The sequence below is a fragment of the Ammodytes marinus genome (genome assembly GCF_949987685.1).
Source record: "Ammodytes marinus genome assembly, chromosome: 9".
Taxonomy (NCBI): domain Eukaryota; kingdom Metazoa; phylum Chordata; class Actinopteri; order Uranoscopiformes; family Ammodytidae; genus Ammodytes; species Ammodytes marinus.
In genome coordinates, this window is record NC_137213.1 from 9,393,406 (window position 1) to 9,418,789 (window position 25,384).

At 40.9% G+C, this 25,384-nt stretch overlaps 1 protein-coding gene across 4 annotated transcripts in view; it reads left to right on the plus strand.

The window, feature by feature from the left end:
- The window catches only part of ctnnd2b (catenin (cadherin-associated protein), delta 2b), a gene marked incomplete at both ends in the record, with an annotated part of 130,470 nt that overhangs the window by 25,985 nt on the left and 79,101 nt on the right, over positions 1-25,384 (plus strand). For all 4 annotated transcript variants that reach the window (XM_080033444.1, XM_080033445.1, XM_080033446.1 and 1 more), the window contains 2 exons: positions 17,567-17,601; positions 20,228-20,335. In XM_080033444.1, the coding sequence (XP_079889570.1) occupies positions 17,567-17,601; positions 20,228-20,335 (143 nt within the window). The remainder of the gene's footprint in view (positions 1-17,566; positions 17,602-20,227; positions 20,336-25,384) is intronic.

The window sequence follows — 25,384 nt, forward strand, 5'->3', positions numbered from 1 at the left end:
GTGATATTGTTAATGAAAAAATAATACTATGCAGTTTTCCCATATCATATCATCTCAACACAGTCATAGCCACGCGTGAAGTAGGTCAATTACATAACGGGCAAATTCATATTTTTTTTAGCCTCTGAGGTTTTCAAACAACATCCGAAATCTCACGGTTCAGAATGACGAGCCGGCACTTTGCTGCACATACGGCTGAGTCACAACGGATGCGACTTAGTAATAGAGTTCATGTCTGCTGCTTCGTAGTAATATAGAAACTGCAGTCACTTGAGCTACAGTTGAGCTTCTAATTGTGGAGATTTGGAGACGTGTGGGGGAGAACAGAGGGAGAAAGATGAGACAGAGTTAGAAGGACAAAGAGACAGTCTGACTTTGATTTACTTTGTGCTGTATAGCTTTGCCATGAGTGAGAATAGTTGGCACTCCAGTAGTAGTTTCACGTCACTGCTGTGATCCTACATAAATGTTTCATAGATTGTCATTCAGTGGAAATCGCAAACGCAATAAAGGGTGGTTGTACTACAACACTGAGTCCAATCAAATAGTTCATATAGATAATATAACTTTAACAGAACATGCACCGTTTGCATTAACAAGGATATATTTGTTTTTATTAGTCTCTTTAATCCTAATGTTATGTTTGCAGTGGTGCACACACTAGCAGCTCTTTAACAGCTCCATAAACACACATCACCTTCACGCTTCAATGCTTTTACCTCTTTTTATTAGAATGGCTTGTAGAGATTTAAACTGATGACATGTTACACAGACCTCAGGCTTTGAAACATGAGTAAATACAACAGACCTTTAAAACAGTACGCACACTTACACGCCGATGGGACTTATCGGATAGGCTTCTAATTTATCCAGGCAGGATGTTTTTTTTTTCCCCTTCAGTTTATTGAACAATAAAACGCATTTCCATTGAATTGAAACAACGATAGAATCCAGGCATAAACTGGTGAATTATTTCATTGATTTTGGTGACTTGCTTAAAGAGCTGAAGGTTGCAAGTGTGTGTGTGGAGCCGTACCACGCCTTGTATTTCATTCTCATACAAATTGCAATGGATTAACCAATTGTTCATCATCCATTTCTTCCAACATTGTGTTTACTTTAAATTTCAAATTGGGATGTTTGTGGTGTCATTTCACTGTGGTGAATATGTGATTTTGACTTCATTCTACTCAGTTACACCAATTTTTTAGTTTCCCATTTTTTTTTTTTATGGGAATATTTGAGCGTCCTCTCTCTATCTCAAACTGCATCGTATGCAATCACATTACCACGCTCCTCTCCAAATGCCAGTGCTCTGAACGGTCGTGCTGTCATCGTTGTTGTGCCTGGATGAAATACACACAGACTTTTAGTTAAAGGCCACACTGGCTCTCAGTCACAACCCCTGAATGTCGAGTATTGTAGCTCAGATGAACCGTCTGCTTATTTGTGTTGAGCTGAAAAGGCTCTTAAAGTCTTGGTCGACATAGAGGGAAAAATAATTCAGTATCTGGATATTGGCGAAAACAAATCCTGGTGTGACAGATTGTCTCAATGAATAATCTGTACATCATCTTTAGATTCCTTTCTTATATCATTATTACACTCACTTCATCCCTTTCTTCACTTTGGATTTCAATTCGTAATCTCCATCTGCTTTATAAGAGTAGAAAAATTGAAATACAATGAGTATAACTATATTAATGTTGGTTTTCAAGATGCAGTGTATGTGCACGGGTGTTAATTTTTAAACCGTCATTGATCCAGAGGAGGCCCCCGACTGCTTGCTGATGGCGGTGCGTGTTTTACTATTGATCTGAGGGGCAGAGGAAATAGCAAAAGGAGGATGCAGGTTACATTTTAAACACAGGCATTCTGTGTGTTACCCATACTGAACTAGACATATTGATCTTGTGTTAGCAGAGGAAGTGGAGAGAGGGGGAGAGGTTCAGTGATCTATACAGGTGTGATCTATTACTACACCTGTCGGTAAGGTGAGTGGAGAGGACAGTGAGGCATGATGGGAAACAGGAAGATGGTCGGCAAATGTTGCTTAAGAGTAAATCTGGTTACTAGGTTTTCCAGGTGGTATTGGTTTTTGCTCAGTGATGGATATTGTTGTGTGTACCAGACTCAGGTTCAATGACATGACGCTGGCTTTTAATTTTGCAGCAGACCGCATATTTAGAGGAATAGTTTCTGTTGAGTTAGCCTGGTCCTACTAGACCACCGTACTTCATTTCATTTGTACAGAAGGTCTGGAATCACTCGATTGACAAACGTATACTCACTTGAAGGCGGGGGATCTCTTGAAGTTTAAAACTATTGGCTATCTGCCCAGTGCCACTCTGGATCTGCCAACCAATCGCTTAACGTTTGGTCGTGACGTATGTCATACGCCGACTTCTGCAACTGAAACTAGTGCACGTCATTGTTCTCCGCCACTCCCTCTGTTGGCTGATTGGACCAGTAAAACCTACTAATATACCGCAGTCCCAGACTGACTACTGAAGGGAAATGAAAACTGAGCGGAAGTAGGTAGGCGGGCGGTGCAAGACTACTGTTGAGTGAGGCAACAAGCTAAAAAAGAAAAGAAGTTGAACTATTCCTTTAATGTTATACAGGCTAAAAAAGGGTAAACCATTGTCGCTTGACTTATGACATAAATACTGGATTAGCAGACATACTTGGAGATTGGACCCTCGGAGGCTGCTGTATCGCAGAGCTGAAACACAATGTCTTATTACTTGTGTTGTCTCCCTTTTATGTAAAGCAGCCCTTTCTAAATGTATTTGTCTTCAACCCAATGCTCACAGACAGGGGGCTTAATAGCAGCCTGGTGTTATTTGACTGTGCTTTCTCCAAAGTAATCAGTTGTGTGCCAAATTATTTTGTTCGTTGTCATGGAAGCCGGCAGCAAGCAGTAGCTATGAGCAGTTAATGTTTTTCACACAACAAATAAATAAATTATGCAGATTCAGGGTTGTTATTTCTCTAGGCTGGTCCTATCTCTGCAGCTGCAGATATTTTGGCCATGCACACTTTTTCATAATTTCTGTGGCCATTTTCCTGTAGCCTTAAGTTATGAATGTGAGTAGGTTAGGGGACCCACAGGGGACCACTACAAACCTGCAAGCCAAATGGTTTGATTTTGATTGTGATTAGAGACAGCAGTCTGCATTGGTAGGATGCTTTCCAGTTGCCATGTGATCTCGTTTACTAGTTAAGTGAAATAGGCAAATATGCGCTATTGCAACTGTCCTCGAGAACTTTCTGAAACCATTTACAGTTTATGTCTGACAACCATTGTAACTGTGATTCAAAAGTTTTTCAATTTCAATTTTATTTTTCAAATGATAGATAAATGATTTTCAATTCATTGATTTTCAATCCATTTTAAAAGTAAATCTGTTACATACTATGCACTGCAGCAGGGTATTTAGCTTCCTGTCTTTATCAGTTTTATTGAGGCATCCTTTTCAGCTACTGCATGATGTCCTCTGGTTGACTTCCATATTTCCACAGTCATTTAGAATATTCTGAAGCTGTAAAGAAATTGAAGTTAGAGAAAGTTTGTTTGTGTTATAAAAAAAATTGGGAAGGAAAGCTGGGAATAACACATTAGGAAAAGGGGACACAGGACAAAAAAGTGTGGTAGAGAAAAAGGGAGGGAGGGAGGAAGGGAGGTTATAAGCAGATGAGCTAGGGGCCACAGAGGGCCGGGGGCTTGTGAGATGCATTCTCATGTTAAGCCCTTTTAACCTGCTATGCCCTGCAAACACACGCTGCGTCTGCATGAGTCATTCAAAGACCCAGACACCCTTAATAAGCCTAATATCCCCGCCGTCACAGACAGGCTCTGTCTGTCACACTCGGCTGTGTGTGTGTGTGTGTGTGTGTGTGTGTGTGTGTGTGTGTGTGTGTGTGTGTGTGTGTGTGTGTGTGTGTGTGTGCGTGTGCGTGTGTGCACTGACTGGCTGCCAGTGTTATTGCAGTCATCTGCAACTATATTATTGATCTGCCAGCAGAGACAGAACTGTCACGGTTAAGCCCCGATGAAAACCTACTTAGTGCAAACACACAAACGCACGTACACACACACACACACACACACACACACACACACACACACACACACACACACACACACACACACACTTAAACAAACAAATACATATTCATGGTGACTTGAAAGAAGCCTGTTCGGAAGCACACAAGCTTAAATACGGCATCTGCCTAGACTGGAAGAAATGCATCGCACAGTTGCTAATACGTTTAAAAAAAAAATGAAGTAGAAATGTTTGAAAGGTTTGTCTTAAAATACATTTTGGGCATATTGATATGTTGTGTCCAAAAATCATTTAGGACATTATTCCTAGTGCAAACTCCCACCTTTTGTAGTGGCATCATTAAACGTTATTGCATCAAACATTGTGTCAGAGAGGTGTTGATTAAACTCTAAGCCATTTTTTGTAGTTAGTGCCATGCTTCTCCTATAGTCTACATGTGATGACGTGCAAAAGACTCAATGAGCACTGCATGTGATGGATTCATGCATTTAGTAATAATGGAACTGTTCATCAGCAGCCTCTTAAGCAGATAAAATGTTGTTTTACTGTCCAAAATAAGAGACTTGTGGCGTGCCTCTTTCACACATTTGGAGAATGGGACTGAAGGAGAAAATCAGCAGTGAGATTAATTGTCAAACTTAATTGACTTAAGTCTTTAAATGCATTTGTGACAGTTGGTCAGCCATTTTGGCTACAAACTGATGTTTTCCCTAATTTAGCTCTGGACGTCTGCCATACAATAAAGTGGCTTTGGCTGGACCGGATCGATACTGATAAGTATATCTGGCACAGTGGTTTGTGATTGTGTGTGTGGCTGGGTTCTTGTTTTAGTGTGTGTGTGTGTGTGTGTGTGTGTGTGTGTGTGTGTGTGTGTGTGTGTGTGTGTGTGTGTGTGTGTGTGTGTGTGTGTGTGTACAGTAGCCAAGGCCAGCAAATTGACGTACTAGCTAGAGAGCAGATAGCCACAGCTTTGGCTTGTCAATCTAGAGAGAGGGAGAGAGAGAAAAACACACTCCTGCTACAGCCCTAACAGTCGGTCTAATCACAGTGTTTTGGCACCAGGGCTGTGTATCGTTTTTTTTTCTTCTTTGAGAACTTGTCCAGGCAGTGGCGTCAGGGGCATAAATTCTCTGCAGAAACTGTGCTTTATGGGCAGTAGCTTGGGAAGCCTTTTACCTCCCTTGATGTAGCCTTTCCCTACTTCTAAAAGCCATCAGATGAGAGAGTGTGTCAGCGTGGGTTATGTGCACGCTTTGTAACACAAGTTGAAGCACTCTGTCCATCATAAGACAAAACCCTCAGTGCTTGCAGAAAGTAAAGCACTGCTTTCTTTGTAATGAATGGCCTCTGAGCAGACATCCCAAAGGGAGGGTTTTTTGTCTATTGACATGCATGCTTATTTATAGCTCTTGACAGGCTCAATATTTGGGGCCTTGATAACTGAAATAAGGGGGAGGAGATGTGAAGAGCGTTGTCCTACTGAAGTCTCAGCGCACATCAGCTTTTGATTTGTATCGGCGCTCGGCTGAAAGAAGATGAGTGACCATGCCACTGTGTCAAGTCCTGACGCACTGACTCTTTGTTTTCATGAAAAAGACTTGTTTGTCTGTTTAGTTTTTTTTAAAGGTGCAGTGTTTAGAATGTATTGGTGTTTTCAGAGCAGACGTGGTAGAAATGGAATATAATAATCATGAGTATGGTTTAATTGGTGTATAATCGCTTGTAGATCAAAGTAGTTTTTTAATTACCTTTGCCTCTTATATCTACATAACAGAGGGGTGCGCCAACATACATATATATATATATATATAGGGTGTCTGCTCCAAATGCACCTGTTGGAAGATGAAGAAGTACTATAGAATAAATATCTTAATACATCATCGCCTCATCATTTGATATTGTGGAAAGACTTGAGGCAGTGGTGGATGATGCTGTCTTTAGTAACTAGCGCCTTGAAGGCCAGTGTTAGTTTCTATGAGGGGTGACCAAGGGATGTTGCAAAACTAAATATTCCGATATTACACACTGCACCTTTAATTCTGTTTCGAAGAAAGGCTTGCATGCGTGTGCAGCACCATAAGAGAGCCGTGTCAAAGCCAATCATTTTTGACATCATGTTTGTCGAGAAATAATTCCACCCACGTCTGATTCTTGTTGAGAAATCCAGACTAATTGGCAACTATTATGCACATGGATTATTCATCTGCCCAAACAGTGTTGTCTGCTCAATTCTGGGCTGGTATGGAACGACTCGCCGGTCCCACGCAGAGATCCAACATGCCTTCTCTCTTCTCATTTAACTCCTGGCCCTGAGTCAAAATGGCCGCCTCCCACACTGGTAGACCAGGAAGTCAATCTGACCAATTTAGTGGGTCACGGGAGACTTCTGCTTTATTCTCTCTCTCTCTCTCTCTCTCTCTCTCTCTCTCTCTCTCTCTCTCTCTCTCTCTCTCTCTCCATCTATTTGTATGGAGCATGTGGACACTAGGGCAACCAAAATGGGCGAGCCGTGCCCGGTCCTGCTGCGCTTTAATCACACGCTTCAAAGGGTTATGGTGCTTCTCTCTATGTCTAGCTGGCATAGGGGAAGGAAAATGAAGCCCTCCCTTTTAACCCACCTGGGTCTGAATTCCTGTACGTCAGAAGCCCAGACTAGACTGATACCTCCCCCCTCACCTTCACTGTCCTAGCTTCAGTTTTACCTGCTCCCGCTGTGTTTTTTATTAAAAAGGGAAAGAGAATTACTTGGAAAAAGAAACATTATCGGTCACAGCCAGACACAGAGCCCCGCGTCCAGTTAGTGTTATTTTTTTCTTTGGTGATTTTACGTGTAATCTGCTTCAGCACTGTTGGTGACCCAGCATTACTTTACTCACATTTGCACCTAAACGCAAACATGAATTTGTGATTGCTTTTTTTTCCGCTCACATTTTACCTTGGTATTGAAGTTACTCTGATTGACAGGCTCACTGTGTGCATGTAATCTGACTTGGTGAAATTGGTGCTAAAATACACTAACAGCAAGTACAGACATCTTACCCCATTATATATGTATCAGGACGAACTCTCACCAGGACCTTCTCTGCTGAAAATCAACTGCTTAAAAGTCCTTTTTACCTTCAGTGTCATCCAGCCGAAATGATAAAATAGAGTTGTCATTTCCATCTTACACGCCAGACATGAGCTTTATTCATGTTTATTATGTTATTCATGTTTTTTGATTGACCCCTATCACCAATTAAAACCATTTATTTAAACCAGCAAGAATTGGTCTTGTTTTGGCCACTTGGGGGCAGCAGAAACAAGTTTGGATCACAACAAGGACATATTATCACCTTCCTAGTTGAAATCGTGAACTTGTGGCTAGTTGCGTATTCAAACTTCCAGCACATTTGAAGCAACATTCATTTTGAGCTGTGTTTCTGACCACCTGATGAATATAAGTGACTGTTAAATGGACTACTTATTTGAATGAAAAAATATAGAAAATAAATATGGTTCATATGTTGCCTTCAAGGGTTAGTCTAGCATAGGAAATGTAAACTTGGTGGAGATAAAGAATGTGGTAATTGGTGAAAAGAAAGCAATGTAAGGTTACGGTAGGAGAACAGGATGCAACAGGGGGCTGAAGCCACACACTATGTACCCTCAACCGTCCACCCACAGCAACTCTCCGAGAGCTTGTGCAGTGCTATTACACTTTGCTTCTGCGATACGACAACCATTTTCCATATCATTAGTCACCACAAGAGGTCCATGTCAAGAAAATGTGAGCATAGTTCATTGTAGGGTCAGAGCAAGCCATGTTTTTTTTAGTAAGGGCTCAGAGATTAGTGAGCCTGAAGGGCAAGTTGAATTTAGTTTGTCGTCAGTAGCCCAGGGATTCAAAGTCTTATTTCACCCTCAACAAGGCTTACCGTACCTCTCCTCTGAGGCTTAAACCTTGGCTTGAATCATTTTTCTACCATCTCATTACACCATCTTGCCACGCATTATGCACTACATGGCCCCTTCTACGAGAAGCGATGTGAAACAGTCTCCTCCTGAGGCTGTTGACATTTTCAACCCATTGAGTTCTCAGCCCTCTTGAGATATGAGATACAGCTAGAGTTAGATAGTACTCGCACAAAGCAGCAACAGTTAGCCATTGTTCCTACATAATGTGCAATTAGGTAAGAACTCAGGTGACCGGGCAAGATAAAGCACGTTGTTACAGAGCACACTGGGGTTCTCCATCTTCTAGCTCAGACCGTAATTAAAGGTCCACAATAGCTGTACTGGGATGCACCTGGGCCTTTTCCCTTGGTAGGCTGATTAACTGCCTAACTGCAACCAATGCAGTAGGGAAATTCATGGTGGATTCACATTTCAATAATATTAGCATCCCTGGACTTAGCGTGTAGCTTCTTTTGTAACTTCACTGATAACTGCATTAAACCAGGCTCTACAATGAGAAATGTGTCAGGGTGTCTTGAAACTCTCGATGGTAAAGTATCAAGCTTTCATATGGTGTTTACCTTTAGTAACACATTCTCTTCCTGGGGAAATGCACCTGTTGGAAGACGAAGAATAGGCACTATAAATACAGAAATAGTACATCTTCACCTCATCACTTAATATTGTAGAAAGTATTGAGGCAGTGGATGATGCCATCTTTAGTAACTAGCTTTTTGTCCTTGAAGGCCACCTTCAAGGTGGGAGGGGCAGACACGGAGTGTTGCAATCTGGATTTTTCACCCCTAGATGCCACCAAAATAAACCTTTATTTCACCTTGCACCTTTAAGAGACTAACTTTAAGTTTTGTGTATGAATACTGGCATTCTTAGCCATAACTCGTTTGTGCAGTAAAGTTCTAAAAATACTGTTGAACAAGCAATTTACTTGCACCAAAGCGCACACAGACACTTAGCGACTATCTGTTTAACACACTGGAGCATTTAGTAGCTACATAGCCACATACTTCCCTGAGGAGTTGGTTGAAACCAAAAACACAATCAAAAGAGAGTGAATTTTGGAACTTTATTAATCAGATGGCCCAAAGCACCACTTCAAATAAATAATAATGTTGTCCCATGTCTGTGTTGGTGTAAATAAGCAACTGTTTGCTGAAAAGTACACCATATCAAATTAAAAAGGGATTATATGTCAGCGTTTTGTTCATAGCGTGTTTCCACTGCTCCCAAGTGGCTGAAAAGAACTGTTATTGCAGGTTTAATTAGCACATTTAAAATCCAGTTTTATCTTTACCATGGCCTCTTTCCGTATCTATACAGTTGCACTTCAGGGGATAAAACATGTATTCATTTCACAGTTTTCTCTGGAAATGGACAATACCTGCTCTTTCCCTTATCCACCATCCACCAGAGATTTGAGATTTTTTTTTATGTGGATATTTGTAGGATGGAGAATTGGTCAAAAGATACTATCACATCACTCAAAGCTAGCATATATCAACTGATGTATTGTTTATGTGGCTTTCAGCCAAGCCATTTGGTATCGTTGCTGCATGCTCTCACATGATCAGCCAGGGGAATCATGGGTGTCTTTGAAGTCCTTTCTGTTTGCGATACAGATACGGCCAGTCTTGTGTTGCATTATGGGGCAGTTTTAATGGAGCTTCTGACAGGCACCGCTATCATGCCCATTGCAGTGGGCGGGGGTCACGTTTACACACTGCTCTCTGTAGCAAACTGGCTATTCTGCAGTGCTGACGGTGTAACATTTCACATCGTAGGCATAACATCAGCTCCTGTCCTTGTTAAGGTCGTATTTAGCATTATATCAAGTTCATGTTTGTCATGTATTGGTAGAAACAGACCAAGGTGGATATTACCAAAATATCAGAGCTAACTCAATTGATGTTTTTTGTGTTCTGTTATCACAGACCACATAGAGGTCATTCATGCTAAAACATGTATTTCCTCATGATGCTGTCAGGTGGCTTGGTTAAAAATGTTCACCAAATATACCATGTTAACTGCAATAAATTAGGAAAATACCATGAGGAAATACCCGATGCTATTTTATTTCGTGGTTCCTTTTTCACTAGTCTATATCTTATGGGTCAAATGTTTCAAACATTCTCTCACAGTGACAAACCCAGGAATTACTGACCACCTCTGCAATCCCTCCAGATTCTGCGGAGCTTTTATAGCTTGTTTAAGCTTAACGTTTGGGATTTACAACCTGCAAATATAGGCTATTCTGCACGCTTCGGACCGGCCGCTCTCATCAATCTCATTTCCAGAAAAAGCAGGAAGGTATTTTTAGCGCTAAATCTCTAATAAACCCACTGTAACTAACTACCTGCCCTTAACCAAACGGCAGACACAAAGTCACAGTTTGCAATTAGCTGGTGAACATCGTGGAGCATTTTGGAGCTAAAGACCTACTTTTAATATTAGGTTTTGTTAAAGCGCAAAACAGAGCTTACAGGAGAGTGACCGTTGGACTTACACTTTGTCAATAAACCAATGTGTCTGCTGGATGTGTTAACGTTGGCTGTGACAGCTCTAAGACAGTGTTTGGCTTGTTGTGGATTTCTGACTCCAACAATGTCCAAAATAAACATATTCATTCAGTTTAAAAACACATTTAAGGCGGCAACTGCATCCTCCATCTCACTGATTCGGTGAGATGTAATACTCGCCACTCTAAAAAGTTCCTGAAAAACACAGATAATTCAGAAATCACTGCTCAAAGTAAAAACCACCACAACAGCCCAAGGCCCTAAGGTGTTGGTCCATCATGACTATGGAGAACAGCTTCAATGCTCCTTGGTATAGATTCCCCATTATTTCTAAAGATATTCCCTCATTTGGTTTGATAATAATGGTGAGAGAGCACCGTCTAGCATTCTTTTCTTTGAGTGGTCAGGGTAAAATCTTTATGCTACACATTTTAATGCAAATTCAGACTTTCTTTTGATGACTATAAGTATTTCAGAAGTGCAGCGTTCAGTTGCGATGAGTTTGTGAATCAAATTGCGTGAGTTGTGAACAAATCAACCAAAAGGTTAATATGAATATTGTAGCTGACAAGCCATGATTAATGTCTAAATGAAATATATGCATAAAATAATGTTTGCAAAAAGTCTTCCACTTTGTTTGGCATTATAAAAACCTTTCGGTTCGGGCTGATTTTTATGTCTTTAGAATGACCCTGAGTAAATTAACAACCACACGGTGGCTTTAGCTTTTGAATCTAAATTAGCATTGACACAGTGACAGTTTCCATGGGCTAAAAGGGCCTTTTACTTTCCTTTCTTTCTTTTTCCCCTATATGGGTGGCTCTATTATACAACAACTCTGTTGTACTTGTACAAGAGGGCCGGCCATTGTGGTCCGCACAGATAACAGATAATATGGAGGGCATGGAAATAGACGGATTATATGGACTGGGTTCAGAATGTGTTTATTGGGTGGATAAAATGACAGGATTTTCATTGCTATCCCTGGCATTCACTCTTTTAAGCCCCTCTCATTGGATTTAGCAGAGCGCTCTCCTCTTTCTCTCCCTCTCATATTCATATTCTACTCCTCTACTCTCGTCTGTCATCCCTCTCTCTCTTTGTATTATATTCCCATTTTCATTTTCTACCTCACCATGCATCTCTATTGTTCTCCCCTGCCTGTGTGTCATATTTCCTTTCTCTCCCTCTCTCTTTTTCTTTCTCTCTAACTTTTCTATTCTTTCCATTTTCTTGCCCCATAATGCAACAGAGCAGCCAGTTAGATGAGGTGGTCAGGGAGTAATGGTTTGATTTTTGACACGACCCTTTACTCTCTGGGAATAGCACCAAATTGCCTGAAAAGCAGCATCTGAAAATATCAGATAGGAATGTACAACAAGGGGGTTGGTCATTATTTAAAATTACAGACCATTATGTTGCCCATCTCCATCTGTTCCCTCATCCAACTGAAAATAACAGCTTTACCAAGTGGCACTTTTAACACAAAATTGTCATAACTGGGCGGTTCAAGCGCTGCAATAGAGAGCTTTTTTACCTCACTTGCTATTTACCTGATTTGAATGATAGCTCAAAATGTCACCCTACCTTGACATTTATATTTGTGCTTGTTGTAAAGATTTATATTATATTCCTAAAATGGCAGAGGCCAACGAGAAGTAGAGTGTCATCTGGTCTAACAGGCCCTATATCTCAGCAGTGTCAGGTTTTATTGTGGACAACTTTGCTTGGTGGAGCTCCAATGAACTTTGGCAGTCCTGCTACACTATACGTCTTTCTTTTCATATTTTGATTAAAAGCTTTTTTTCATCTGATTAACTCATATGCTGGTGGTGGTAAGGGGAGCATTTGGGATGACATTTGGTTAACAATATATTAAACACTCAAGTTCTCAGGGATCATGTTTGTGGATCAAATTGAGTTGTGGGATAATTTCAGTTAGTTAGGGTTGTCAATAAAAGGTTACAGTCTGTAGTTGAGATTCATTACCCACTATTGGTTTAAAGCACAGTACAGGACAAGATGGCCTCATAAGCCATTAGTGGTGATAATGTAACATGTTTGGATTTTGTGCGTGTCAAAAGGAAAAGAGGATGGGTACAATAATCACAAATATTAGATAGCTCTGACAAGGTGTATTAATAACATCCATAGTCCTGTAGTTATCTCCAGCCGCAGATCTTTGAGCTTTGCACATTCACACAAAAACCAGTGTTGATCCCTGTCGCACACAGAGCCCGCATACACAAACTTAACAACAACACCTACCATGCAGACATCATTATATCATTAGGGGTGATGAAGTGCCATGCCTTTGGCCTGACCTGCTGCAAGGCAAGTTGATCACGCTGTCAATTAGTTCTCTCTCGGTCCACTAATTACACTGATTCAACCCGTTGACGTGCCAAAGAGGTTTGATGGGCGAAAAAACACACACTAACTCTCTGTGTTTCCAGGGCCAAGAGGTCAATGAGCTGTTTCAGATACTGAGGTCTAATTATAAGTGGCTGGTGGTCAGGATGAGTAGGAAGAGGGTGGCTTGTGTTGGCAGAGAGAAAGGGTAGACAAAGAAAAGAGGAATAAGGAAGGCTTTAGCTCAGTCGGAAAGTACTGTTTTATTATATCTCAGTTAGGCGGGTCAACCCCAGAGCCACCAAAAGGAATAACAAATGTATGTCTCCATCGGAGATGCCCAAGTGCCAAACCTGAGATTACTTGTTTTGTTCGACCAACACTTCAAACACCAAAGATATTCATAACATAAAAGGCATCACACAAGAGGAATGGTAAATTGGTGGGTCATTCAGTAAAGTTGCAATTAGAAATGTTTATACTATTGGATGGATCTCCATGAAATTCTGTACATTGGTCTGCACAAAAGTCTTCAGGAGATGAATCTAAATGACTTATGGTCTACTTCTTGTTTGGCATGTCACTATGAGGGGGACAATGTGGTTTTGAATGGAACAACTTACCAAGATGGATGACCTGTAAATCCCTATAGTCAAGAAATATTTGGACAACTTATTCGGTCTTCTGACTCTCTAGAGCCAGAAGGTCAGCATTTAAATATGTCTCATTGTCACTGTGAGCATGTTAGCAGGCTGTCGTTAGCATTATAAACTATGTTCTACTGTCCCACAGGACAGCTTCACAGACCCTTTTTAGCATGACAATATACAGTATATATATATATTTTTTTTTTGTATAGCCCAAAATCATAAATAGACATTTGTCTCAGTGGGCTTTACATTCCATACAATATGATACAACATGACACCCTGCCCTTAGACCAATTTGAATATCAAAATGGTTGGTGATCTCTTTTCGACACATCTTTCATCAACTGATTTATTTTGCCCTTACAGATCAATAGCAAAAGGCTGATCTAATAGAGCAGATTCTCAGAAAGATGAAATGTGTTCGTCTCATTTCACCGAGCGATCACACTCTGATTCATGCTCCAATAGATTGAAAAATTGAGGATTGCTCTGCTATAGTGTAGTGTGGTACAACCTATTCTCACCCGAGATAGCCTTTTCGTTTATGTTCTTGCTTGATCTGGTCTAGTCTAGTCTTCTATGGTCTGCTGTGATGTATGAACAAACCACTCAGACCGAAATCAGAAACCCTCTGGACTGCTTTATATTCCAGCTTCATCCCCTGGTGTTGTAACCATTTGACGATAACATCACTTGGCATCTTTCCTCAGGGTTTCCAAGGAGGTTTCTACCTGAGCGCTCGGATTGCATTTAGTTTTACCCACATCATATGAGGCAGACGTTGGTGAATAATACACATTCCCCTCAACCCATGCATTGTCCAATAGTACAGATGCAACATTCTTGACATCTGTGAATACAGGAAGAGCATGCTAGGAGCAGTCAGTCCTGCTCGTTTAAGAAATGATTGACCCAGACTATGTCATGAGTTCTGGGTGTCATAACTAGTGATAATAACCCCTGTCATATTGCTCCATCCGATGTGGATATCAGAAATAAACACACTCCATTCTCCAAAGTTCACAGGTTCAGTCTCTCTCTACGCTCCCTTGCTTTGTGTGATGCATTTGTGCGTGCTACTTTGGTGTCGCAAATGTGTGCTTTGTACAACTTGTGTGTGTGTGTGTGTGTGTGTGTGTGTGTGTGTGTGTGTGTGTGTGTGTATGCGACGGTGGGGGTGTATTGTTTAGGTATAATAACGCCTGATGAATGAGGAGTCTGCATTGCTGACAGAGGGTACCATTAACATGTACCGCTTGGCTCCCCCTTACAATCCGTCACACACACACACACACACACACACACACACACACACACACACACACACACACACACACACACACACACACACACACACACACACACACACACACACACACACACACAGAATGGAGGTAATCAATGGGATGATTAAATAGCATCTGCTCTGTGTCCACAGGGAGTGAGTAGCATTCATTGCTAGGTGTATCTGTGGGGGCTTTGAGTCACATATATGCAATATTGACAAAGGAGAATATTGCTACCTGATAGTTATCAATCAATACTTATCCTCAAAAACATGGCTGCTTTTTCAAACCCTAATCTTCCCTGACAAAGAACTGAAAATAGGAACATTTTAAATTGTTGGAACAAACTCTACTACAACGTTACTACATTGCCAACACAAACCTATGCAAATATTTCAGCTCCAAGCCGGAACTTTACTTACAGAATCCGTCAGACAATAACAACAAAACAAATATGACCTATGTTCATCATAACAGTCAGATGAGAAGATGGATATGGAGGATAGATAGGAAGATAGGAAGATAGAGTGATGACTTGGCCATAAAACTGCAACTGGTTAGGCTTTATATATCCGTTTCATATAAAGATATAACAACATATTAACTTGTCAGCTTATTCAGAAGGTCATTTTTTAGCTGCTTCCATGCGGTATGCTAATCACCCGCTTGTTTTTAGCTTCATATTTAGCATAAAGACGATGGAGCCAGTGGTTGTTCACCCACTGCAGAGGCGTAAACAGATACTGAATGCGTTTTAAATGCAGCACTCGACCAACTTGAGTCTGTTGGTTTCATCACGCTTCAGGAGTAGACGCACGGCCTCCTGGGAAAAAAAAACTATTATCTAGTGTCAAACGGAAGAGCACTGATCAGAACTTTAGCTGCAATGCTTTTATGTTAAGTCTCCTAAACTTGAGTGCATGATACAAACAGTCAAACGTGTCTTTATATAGATTCACATTGCACTGATCTGCTTAACTTCTTAGAACTTAATTATCTCTCTTGCATTGTGGCGGTGGTCAGCGTCTATCATCATGTGGCTTGGGGTGTGTAGCGGGGTGGCTAACTTTAGCTTGTTTGGATTGATCTGCGGTTTTCACTGTTTCAATTACAAGCCATTCAATTCAATAACAACATATTTAGAAAGATTAAATGTCAAAGCTTCCATTGTCTATATTTGTAACGTCAACAGATAGGAACACAAATAATTACAGTCTCAGACTTGACAGGACTAATGACTTTACTGTTAGTTTTTCGTAGAAAACAAATCGATCAGCTTTGACAACCATGTAGTAGTCTGACAAATGACCTCAAATACCACAACTGTTGTACTGTTGGATAAAAGGTTAAACCCAGCAGCAGAAGAATGATGAAAGAGTTGGATCTATAGCAGTAAACAGTATTGAATATATGTCGGAGAGGGTTCCAAATGGAGCAAAACACCCTAACTTACAATTAACAACTCATCGTTGCAGTGGAAGGATGCCATCTGCTTTCCCTTATTTTTGTATTATCATGCGGCTGTTCTTTTCCACTGTGTAGCTTTGTATCATATGAAGCATTTGACAGCCACAGTACACAGTATTCATATTGTTCATATTCTATTCCATAAATGAGGGCTTGTGACTGTAAAAAGCTGCTCATCTCAGCGATATGGCGAGTGATAATCAGATATATAATAGTTACATTCTACTTGCAAAAGAACATAAGACATAGGCCGATTGTGAGTGTTGTTCCTTATCAGACAGATTGTTAACATGTAGGGTAAGAGTAATTTAAAATATGAAAAACGTTGAATCAAGGCACTAAATAAATATTAAGTGGTCTAGAGTGTATCAATGTATTAGATTATTGCTTTAAGAGGGGGTTTGAAGCGTTGAAAGTTACTCAATTGGGACTATTCGTGTTCCGAATATGTCAGCAATAGGTTGATGTTTGCATTCAGCTTGAATTCTGTTGAAGTAGTATATTAGGATCTTGCATTGACATTCTACAGTTGATTGCATTCACAAACATAATACCTCTGAGTTTGAAGCCGAGTGTTTCTCATATACCGTTTCAATACAGCCATATATAGGGCTATCTATCAAACTTAATAGAATAGGTTAACACCTTGTTTTACATGGAGATCGTGACTGGTTCAAAAGGAGAACCGACTGTGTATTTTCTAAGGTCACTACACAGAAACACATCAGTGCATGTTTCTTTATGGGCATTTGTGAAAGTGTCTTTGTATCTTTTTTTTTTAAATATTATCTTTAGAAATAAATAAATAAATGATTTTCGACTGCCCTTTCAGTAACATTTCTCACTCAGAGCCCTTTGTGCTCCATAAAAGTATTTCGTACGACGAGATAAGGATAAGACTATTGTTGGACATAATCCCTTTTTTCGCTTCCAAAGAAACAGCTTTATTTCCAGCAATGTATTTTGGAGTGTATCTTATTGGCTTTTCGATAAGGGTCTCTATGCCAAGGTCTTGAATCATTTTGACCAAAACCTCAGAACTTGTTCGTCATCTCTCGGCTGGAGGTAGAACAGATGCAAATGAAGATTTTAGGATAGGATTTCTACCAGATGGCATAAAGTCATAACCTCTCAAAGCCTCTTGTTCTATAACAATACTATGACGTGGTTTTTGATAACAGTGTCCTGCTAGTACATAAACAAACAAGTACAATTTATTTTTTTGCGCATAATTCTAACCCTCTTTGCTCTCTGTTTTTTGTCTCTTGCAGTTCAGCTGAGGAGAAATTTCGCTGGAACAACCAAGGTAATCTTTCCTCTAAAATGCTCTCAATACATTATGCCTGCTCTTCTATTGTTTGCATTCTAGCACTGCACAATGCTGACTGCGCCTATTACAATGGTAGCTATTGTAAGACATCTCTCTATCATGCACTATATTGAGGCAATCCTGTACAAGGACTGTGGTGGCTGCAGCAGTTCAAATACTTAATCAAACTTACTCCATGCACTGAAATTCATATAAAAAGGGGTTTGCTCTAACAAAAAAAACTCCTGAATCTACAAATAATTCTTAGCATTTAGTTTAATCTGTGAGACACTGCAGGTGAATAGGGTAACATTTTTAACTTATATATGTCATCATGAAACTTTGCCAGATTATCATTAAAACCATAATTCTTTATCTCAGAAATGATGTAATATGCACATATGGAAATATCTAACAAATTATGCGAACATTTGCAAGTCTCTAAAAAAATAAAATCTAGATGTTGGATACATCTTTATTTCATTTGGCAACATACTGTATAAGAGGCCAATGTTTTTACAGAACATATTTTGGATAGCCAACAAATCCCTCTGTGATATCCTTCAGAATAGTCAGAAGAATGATAACGGAAAGTGTGGTCGATGTGTAAGTGCTTTAGTCGTTAGGATTGTATTTGAAAACAATTAATGTTGAGATAATGGCCGTTAAAGATGATTGTACAGGAGAAATCTTCAGACGCAAACACACACGGTTTAGTCAAATAAAAACACCTTAATGTACATTTTGGACCTTTTATTAATACTAGTATAAAAGAAGACGTTATGGAAGAAAAACAGACACAAATCTCAAACCTGACCAGTGCTTGAGAAAATGATTTTTAGCCTGCCGTGTGTCGCCTCAAGAGAGAGCCAGATGGTAACAGTGTCCCTAGGGAGATAAACAAGAATCAATGAGTGTGAGACCTTTCAATGATTTTCAACTCAAGTGTAGACCCCTTTGAGGTGGATTGACAACATCTCTGACAGCATTTTAGTTTCAGAAACACACCACCTGTGCTCGTCACTTGGGTTTCTGTGTCTCTCTGTTCATGTCATGTTGATGTGTACAGGGTGTTAAGAGTGGATTGATCGCCCGAGTGCACGGTTGGTGACCTCTGCCAAAAAAAAGGGGTGACTTAAGGTTTATTGTCAAAAGGTTTTTTTTGTACACACCAAAGGGCTTTCACTCTCTGCTGGGGGGCCTCCATCCATCTGCCCAACCACTCTGCCCTCCTAAAGACTGGATTCGCAAAAAAAAAGAAGGACAAACCCTCCCTCGCTCCTATCAGACCTTTTGATCTGTCCATCACTCACAAATCATTAAAAACCCATCACCTCTGGATCAAGCCGGTTTAATGAAAAAAATAAGAGATTTGGCTCGTGTGTGTGTGTGTGTGTGTGTGTGTGTGTGTGTGTGTGTGTGTGTGTGTGTGTGTGTGTGTGTGTGTGTGTGTGTGTGTGTGTGTGTGTGTGTGTGTGATTGTGAGAGTAAATCCACTTAAATGCCAAAGACAGCACTGGAAATGTTTCACCAACAGCATCGACATCATCCGTCTGCGATTGCTTCAGTCAAAGTCAATAAAATCAGCCCCTTAAATCCACTCCACTATTACCATCTCTCTCTCTCTCTCTCTCTCTCTCTCTCTCTCTGTCTCTCTCGCTCTCTCTCTCTCTCTCTCTCTCTCTCTCTCTGTCTCTGTCTCTGTCTCTGTCTCGGTCTCTCTCTCTCTCTCTCTCTCTCTCTCTCTCCATAAGAGATTAATGTTGCTCCTATAAGACTCATTTGTAAGGTTTTATCCTCCTTGGCAGCCCTCTCTCTCTTATACTTTAAGACACTGGGCACGTTATCAGCTGTGCTCTCTGACAGACAAACGGCCTGGTTGTCTTAAGTATACAGGGCTACCACCGCACACAGACCTAGATTCCCACTAGATTTGTAGCTGGATTATCAGTCAGGGCTTTTACCCTTGACCACAGGTTTACCCTTACACATTACTTTAAGGTCTGATATTATTATACATTTGGATGGGAGAGATGTGGGAGGAAAAGTAAATAGGGTGTCTGTGTGGTAATTGTTGTGGCCATGGCTGGATTACCAATAGGGGCAAGGGAGGTGAACTGACCTGAGTTCAGTTTGTCAGCTTGTTTGTGGTAAACTGACTGTGCTGGCTAATGAAGCCATTTATTGTTATGAATGCTATCAATGGGAACGTCAGTGATGTTGATCAAGTTCTGGGGCATTGCTTTTCTTAAAACAAACGTTTTTTTGCATGCATGAACACAGTATCTGTGTTTAAATATGAATATGTATTGTACTAAATATAAAATGATTGACCAAATGAAAATGGATTTAATAAATACATTGATTGGACATTCTGTGCTTGGGTAATTAAAATAATAATAATTGCAAAAGTGCTTCAATGGACCATGAGTTTGTGTAATAGGCTACAATCCCTTTCTTTCGCCTTCATTTTATTTAAGTGAATGTGTGCTGTAACCATGGCCGTACTTACATCAATCACTGGATTTAGCTTGACACTGCAAAACAATTACAGAATCCTGAAGAAGATGTGTCTTGCTTTCAACTCATGTCTCTTTCGTTTTGTGTGTTTTCACCCCTGTAGATGGACATAAGGACATAGAGGAGGAGCTGACCACAGGCCTGGAGCTGGTGGACTCCTGCATCAGATCACTCCAGGAGTCAGGCATCTTAGACTCACAGGACACTGACAGTAAGGACACTCTTATGTTATTGCTAAGAGGTTTTTATTTTATTTTCTTATAAGAAAAATTTAGATTTTGCTTTACCGAGACACTTGATAAGGATTGCTTGGAAGAGAATACGGCTCTGGAAAAAAATGAAGAGACCACTCCAAATGTTCAGTGTCTGTTTGAGTAGAATTGAAAATTTAGATTTTATAATATAAACTACTGACAACATTTCTACCAAATTCACAATAAAAATATTGTCATTTAGAGCATTTTCAATAAGTAATGTAGAGATGAAGATTTAAGAAGAATCCAGACTGGTCGCCTAATTTTTTCCAGGGCTGTATGTAAAAGAAAAATCCAACAAAACCCTGCAAGGATGGATCTATTGAGTGTGTTCAGTCCTTCAATAAATTAAAAGGGAAAATCATGACAATAAGAGTAAGTGCTTGAGTGAGAAAAGGTCTGGGAGGACCAAATAAGCATGGTCTAGACTCTAGACGCTAGATTCTAGACAACGGCTGAACAAGATGTTGTCTTTCATAAGAGATTCATCACATTTTACCATAGGTGCTTCTTGTCAAACTAAAATAATAAAAGTATAGCGTATGAGAGTGGTGGTTCACAAGATCAAAGCACTTTAAATAATCCTGTTTCTGTGCTCCACAAAACCTTAACAAAGTCTGTGCTTGCAGGTCACTTTTAGCCACTTTAGCCTTTACAAGACTGTATTACATATGTCCATATTAAGTCCATGTAATTTAAGCACTACCTAGACATATTGCCACCTCATAAAGTTGTGTGTGTATGTGTGTGTGTGTGTGTGTGTGTGTGTGTGTGTGTGTGTGTGTATGTGCGTGCCTGCCTGCCTGTCTGTCTGTCTGTCTGTCTGTCTGTGTGCGTGCGTGCGTGCGTGTGTGTGTGTGCGTGTGTGTGTGCGTGCGTGCGTGTGTGTGTGTGTGTGTGTGCGCGCGTATGTGTGTGTGTGTAAATAGTTGCCTAATTAATCATCCAACAGACTCTGGGCAAAATTAGCATTCCTTTGAAGCCATGTCTCTGTCCATCTAATGAGTGTAGGTCCGGTGTTCACTCTCCTTGCTCTCTTTGGCCTTCACTGACATCTGAGGGAAATGTTTGTGTCTCAAAATGGCAGCTATGTGCACAGGTTAATCGCTAATTTTGTCTGCCATTTGATGCTGGGTATAGGAAGTGTTTTTTTCAGAGCTTTTTTTAACTGAAACTTAAAAATATTAAACCACCTGCTACACTAAACTAATGAGTGACTGAAACCAAGTTGCGGGCCAAAACAGTCAAAACAGTGACGCTGATTGAGGGCGCTATAGAGTTCTCCATAGAGCAGAGGAGAACTGCAGAATCAGGCGATAATGATCTGTCAGGTCGTCTATAAGATTGACTTATTTCACATTATACATAGTAATTTAATCCATTGTTAATACAAATGTATTGATTAGTGTCGCATCACAGGTAGAGTCAGCAATTCTGGAGATCGCTTGTTGTCAAAATCAGTGAATATCTCCTCTCGATCCGCTACCTGTCTGTAGCCTATACTGTGTGTGTGCTGAAAAAGAAAATCCAGTGTTAATACACAGCCTAGGCCCTTTAAACTGGTATGTTGCTAGCTATGGTGTGCCCTTACTCTTGCCTGTTTACAGAGCCTATAGATTTATTTTTTCAGGGCACACACACCCTGCGTTCCGAATCGCATACTTTTCTACTATATAGTATGTAGAAAAAAGATTTAGGATATCCCTATTATTGTGGCCAGATTTAGGATGGTTAGAAGTACCCGGATGCCCTACTTCTTCCGGCCAAGATTGTTAGTGTTGAAAACAGCATCCTATTTGGGTGATTCTGACCCACAATCCAGTGTCAACGTGAAGTGACGTCACATCGACGAAGCCTCCATATGATACCAAACGGGGATGCGACGGCTATAAAAGCAAGAGGCAAGATCAAGGTGCAATGTTATGATGAAATAAAAGAGTAAAAGTATGTCCCAATAGTATGCCTACTGCATCCTAACTAGATTATTTTTATCGTCGGATGTGGTATGTAGAATAGAAAAAGGAAAGAGTATGCGATTCGGAACGCAGGGACAGTATACAGACAGGTAGCGGATCGGGAGGAGATATTCACTGGTTTTGACAACAAACGCTCTCCAGAATCGCTGACTCCACCTTTAAGAAAAGCCAGCTAGACAGAAACAGTGTAGCTCGACGGTGTGAGAGATGTTGAGAAAAATAAGTTTTCCTTTCATTTGGTTTAAATTCCACAGTGCAAAAGCAGTCGTTTATACAGAAAGCTCTCGGTGAGATTGTGAGCAACTCCCCGTGCCTCTCTGCTCCACTCTCATCTCTTTAACATTGGGTCCCAGGGATGATACCCATGTCTGTGATGTGTACGGGGCAAAACCCTCATGGGAGAGAGAGAGAGAGAGGTAGCTGTCAGGAGACATACAGAGTCGTGCCAGTGGTTTGATATGCTAATCCATCCTCACTGAGGTGTCAGCTGGCCTGCTGTTCACAGTGCAGAGAGGGGAGGCGGTTGCACACATTACGCACATACACACACACACACACACGCACACACACAGGCACACACACACACACACACGCACATGTACACGTACACACACACACGGGAAGATGGGAGTGTACAGGTTTATGTGCATCGGCTGTATACAGGTATATGCACACAAATTGTCATTGCTATAAGCACTCACCGAATACACACACGCATTCAAAGCTAAGAATAGTATTTGCATTTGATGTTTTTGATGTTAAAATAGCAGTTATGTAACCGATCACTTGACTAGAGGAAAAAACAAAACTTGCCGATGAGATACAGATAGAGAGAGACATACAAAAAAAACCAAGAGACATAAAGAACAACGAAGAGATAGCAAGATGATATAGCTTCCGATGACGCTAAACCGCCTTCAAATTTTTTTTCTTATCATACTTACAATTGTAGGCCATCACTGCAATACAAGAACAGAACTGTGTCTTCCATATATTCTACTTTACATGAAGGCATACTGCTGCCATAATCTATCTTTAGCCTCAGCACAATAGCATGTATGCACCCATAAAGTGCCTGTGTTCCCTCTTAGGATAGGATTCTTATTTGAAACAGTAAAAATTCCAACAGACACCAATGTTAGCTTAATTAGCCAGCTGATCGAAACCTGCCAGCCAATGTTGTGGTTTCAGTTGGACTAATTGACAGTCGCTGGCTAGACACGGGAACGCTTGCTTTTGTCTACTTCTTTTTGAAACCGAGGACCTATTGTTTTAGACATCGCAGAGAATTTCGAGGGGTAAACAACATGGCCACCATCTGCCAGCCAACGGTCATTTGGTATTTGTTTCATTTAAAATGAAGGGATAAAAAGGAGCTGTTGGTGGTTGCCATTTGGCACACAAGGATATGGGCATCACTTAACACACAGCCACATGCATTGAAGCGTGAGATGAAGAATTATACTCGTATAAGATAATGCACACACCTGCGAGACAGGCACATGCACTCACACACACACACGCACTCACACACACCTATGCACTCACACACACACACACACACACACACACACACACACACACACACACACACACACACACACACACACACACACACACACACACACACATTGTTGTTATTCTTATTCACGACGGTGACTCTGCTATTTGGGAGACTATGTGCATGCAGTTTGATATGTGTGTGTGTGTGTTTGTGTTTCCGGACTGCAAATGCCTCCGATGGGGCATCTAAGAATAGATAGCTCATGAAATATTAAAATGTGTCAATAGGGAACGCTAGGTCGTGATGCGGAAGGAAAAAGCCACTCAACTTTGAGCGCGTGTGTGCGTGACAGAGGGAGAGATTAGTGAGCCAGAGCATAGGGCCTATCAGGGTCAGAGCATCCTCCGCTTATATGCAAGGCAGGTATATGCAGATGTGTGTGTGTGTGTGTGTTTGTGTGTGTGTGTGTGTGTGTGTGTGTGTGTGTGTTTGTTCCTTCAACTCTGGAAAGATAAGTTAAAATGCACAGGCAGAGACCTTCTTATGGCACCCCATCACTTTCCTTGTAATACACCAATACACCCTCGCCGCCTCATCCTACACACACACACACACACACACACACACACACACACACACACACACACACACACACACACACACACACACACACACACACACACACACACACACACACCCTGACTCTCTCTCACCTCAGATGGATTCAGTGGAGCCTTCAGTGTTTGCCATCAGAGTGATAATGTATTTATGAGGCCCCTTCGCTTGCCAAACGGCTTTGCTATCCATATGAAACACCTAAAGTGGCAAACACACACACACACACACACACACACACACACACACACACACACACACACACACACACACACACACACACACACACACAGACACACACACGATGCAATCTGGTTTGTGTGTGCATGTATGTGAGAGAGATTTCTTCCATTGCATTTTGTGTTTTGTGTGCCTGCCTACCTGAGTGTGCACTCTATCCAAGTTCAGCCTATGCTGGACATGTAGGCCTTGACCCAGTAAACCCAACCCAGCACCCTTTAGCTTAATATTATACTTTCAATAATTCACCATTGCCAGCCCCCACTCCACCGCCTACAGTTAGCCACCCGTTTTGCTTTTACAGTAAGTGACTTTTCACTTTGGTCCGGCTTTATAGACTTTTTCCCCAACGTGCCTATACAGAGTGACTCCCTTTTACTTTAGCTGATGACTGTATCTGTCTTTTGTATCACTTTGATATTTCATTGTGTCTATTGTTAAATAAATACATTTGCTCTTGTCACATGGGCTGTCCCTGGTTTGATTCATAGGCCGAGGGGAAATGAGTGGTGTATTAAAGGGACAGCCACTGCTGACAGAGGACAGATCAACAATGCCTTAGAGAGCACAAATACTGAACGCTCTGAATTTATAGGCCCACTTAGAGCTGATACAATGCAGTAAGAGTTATTTTACGGCGCTGTGAAGATGTAGCAGTTGTAGAAGTGGCT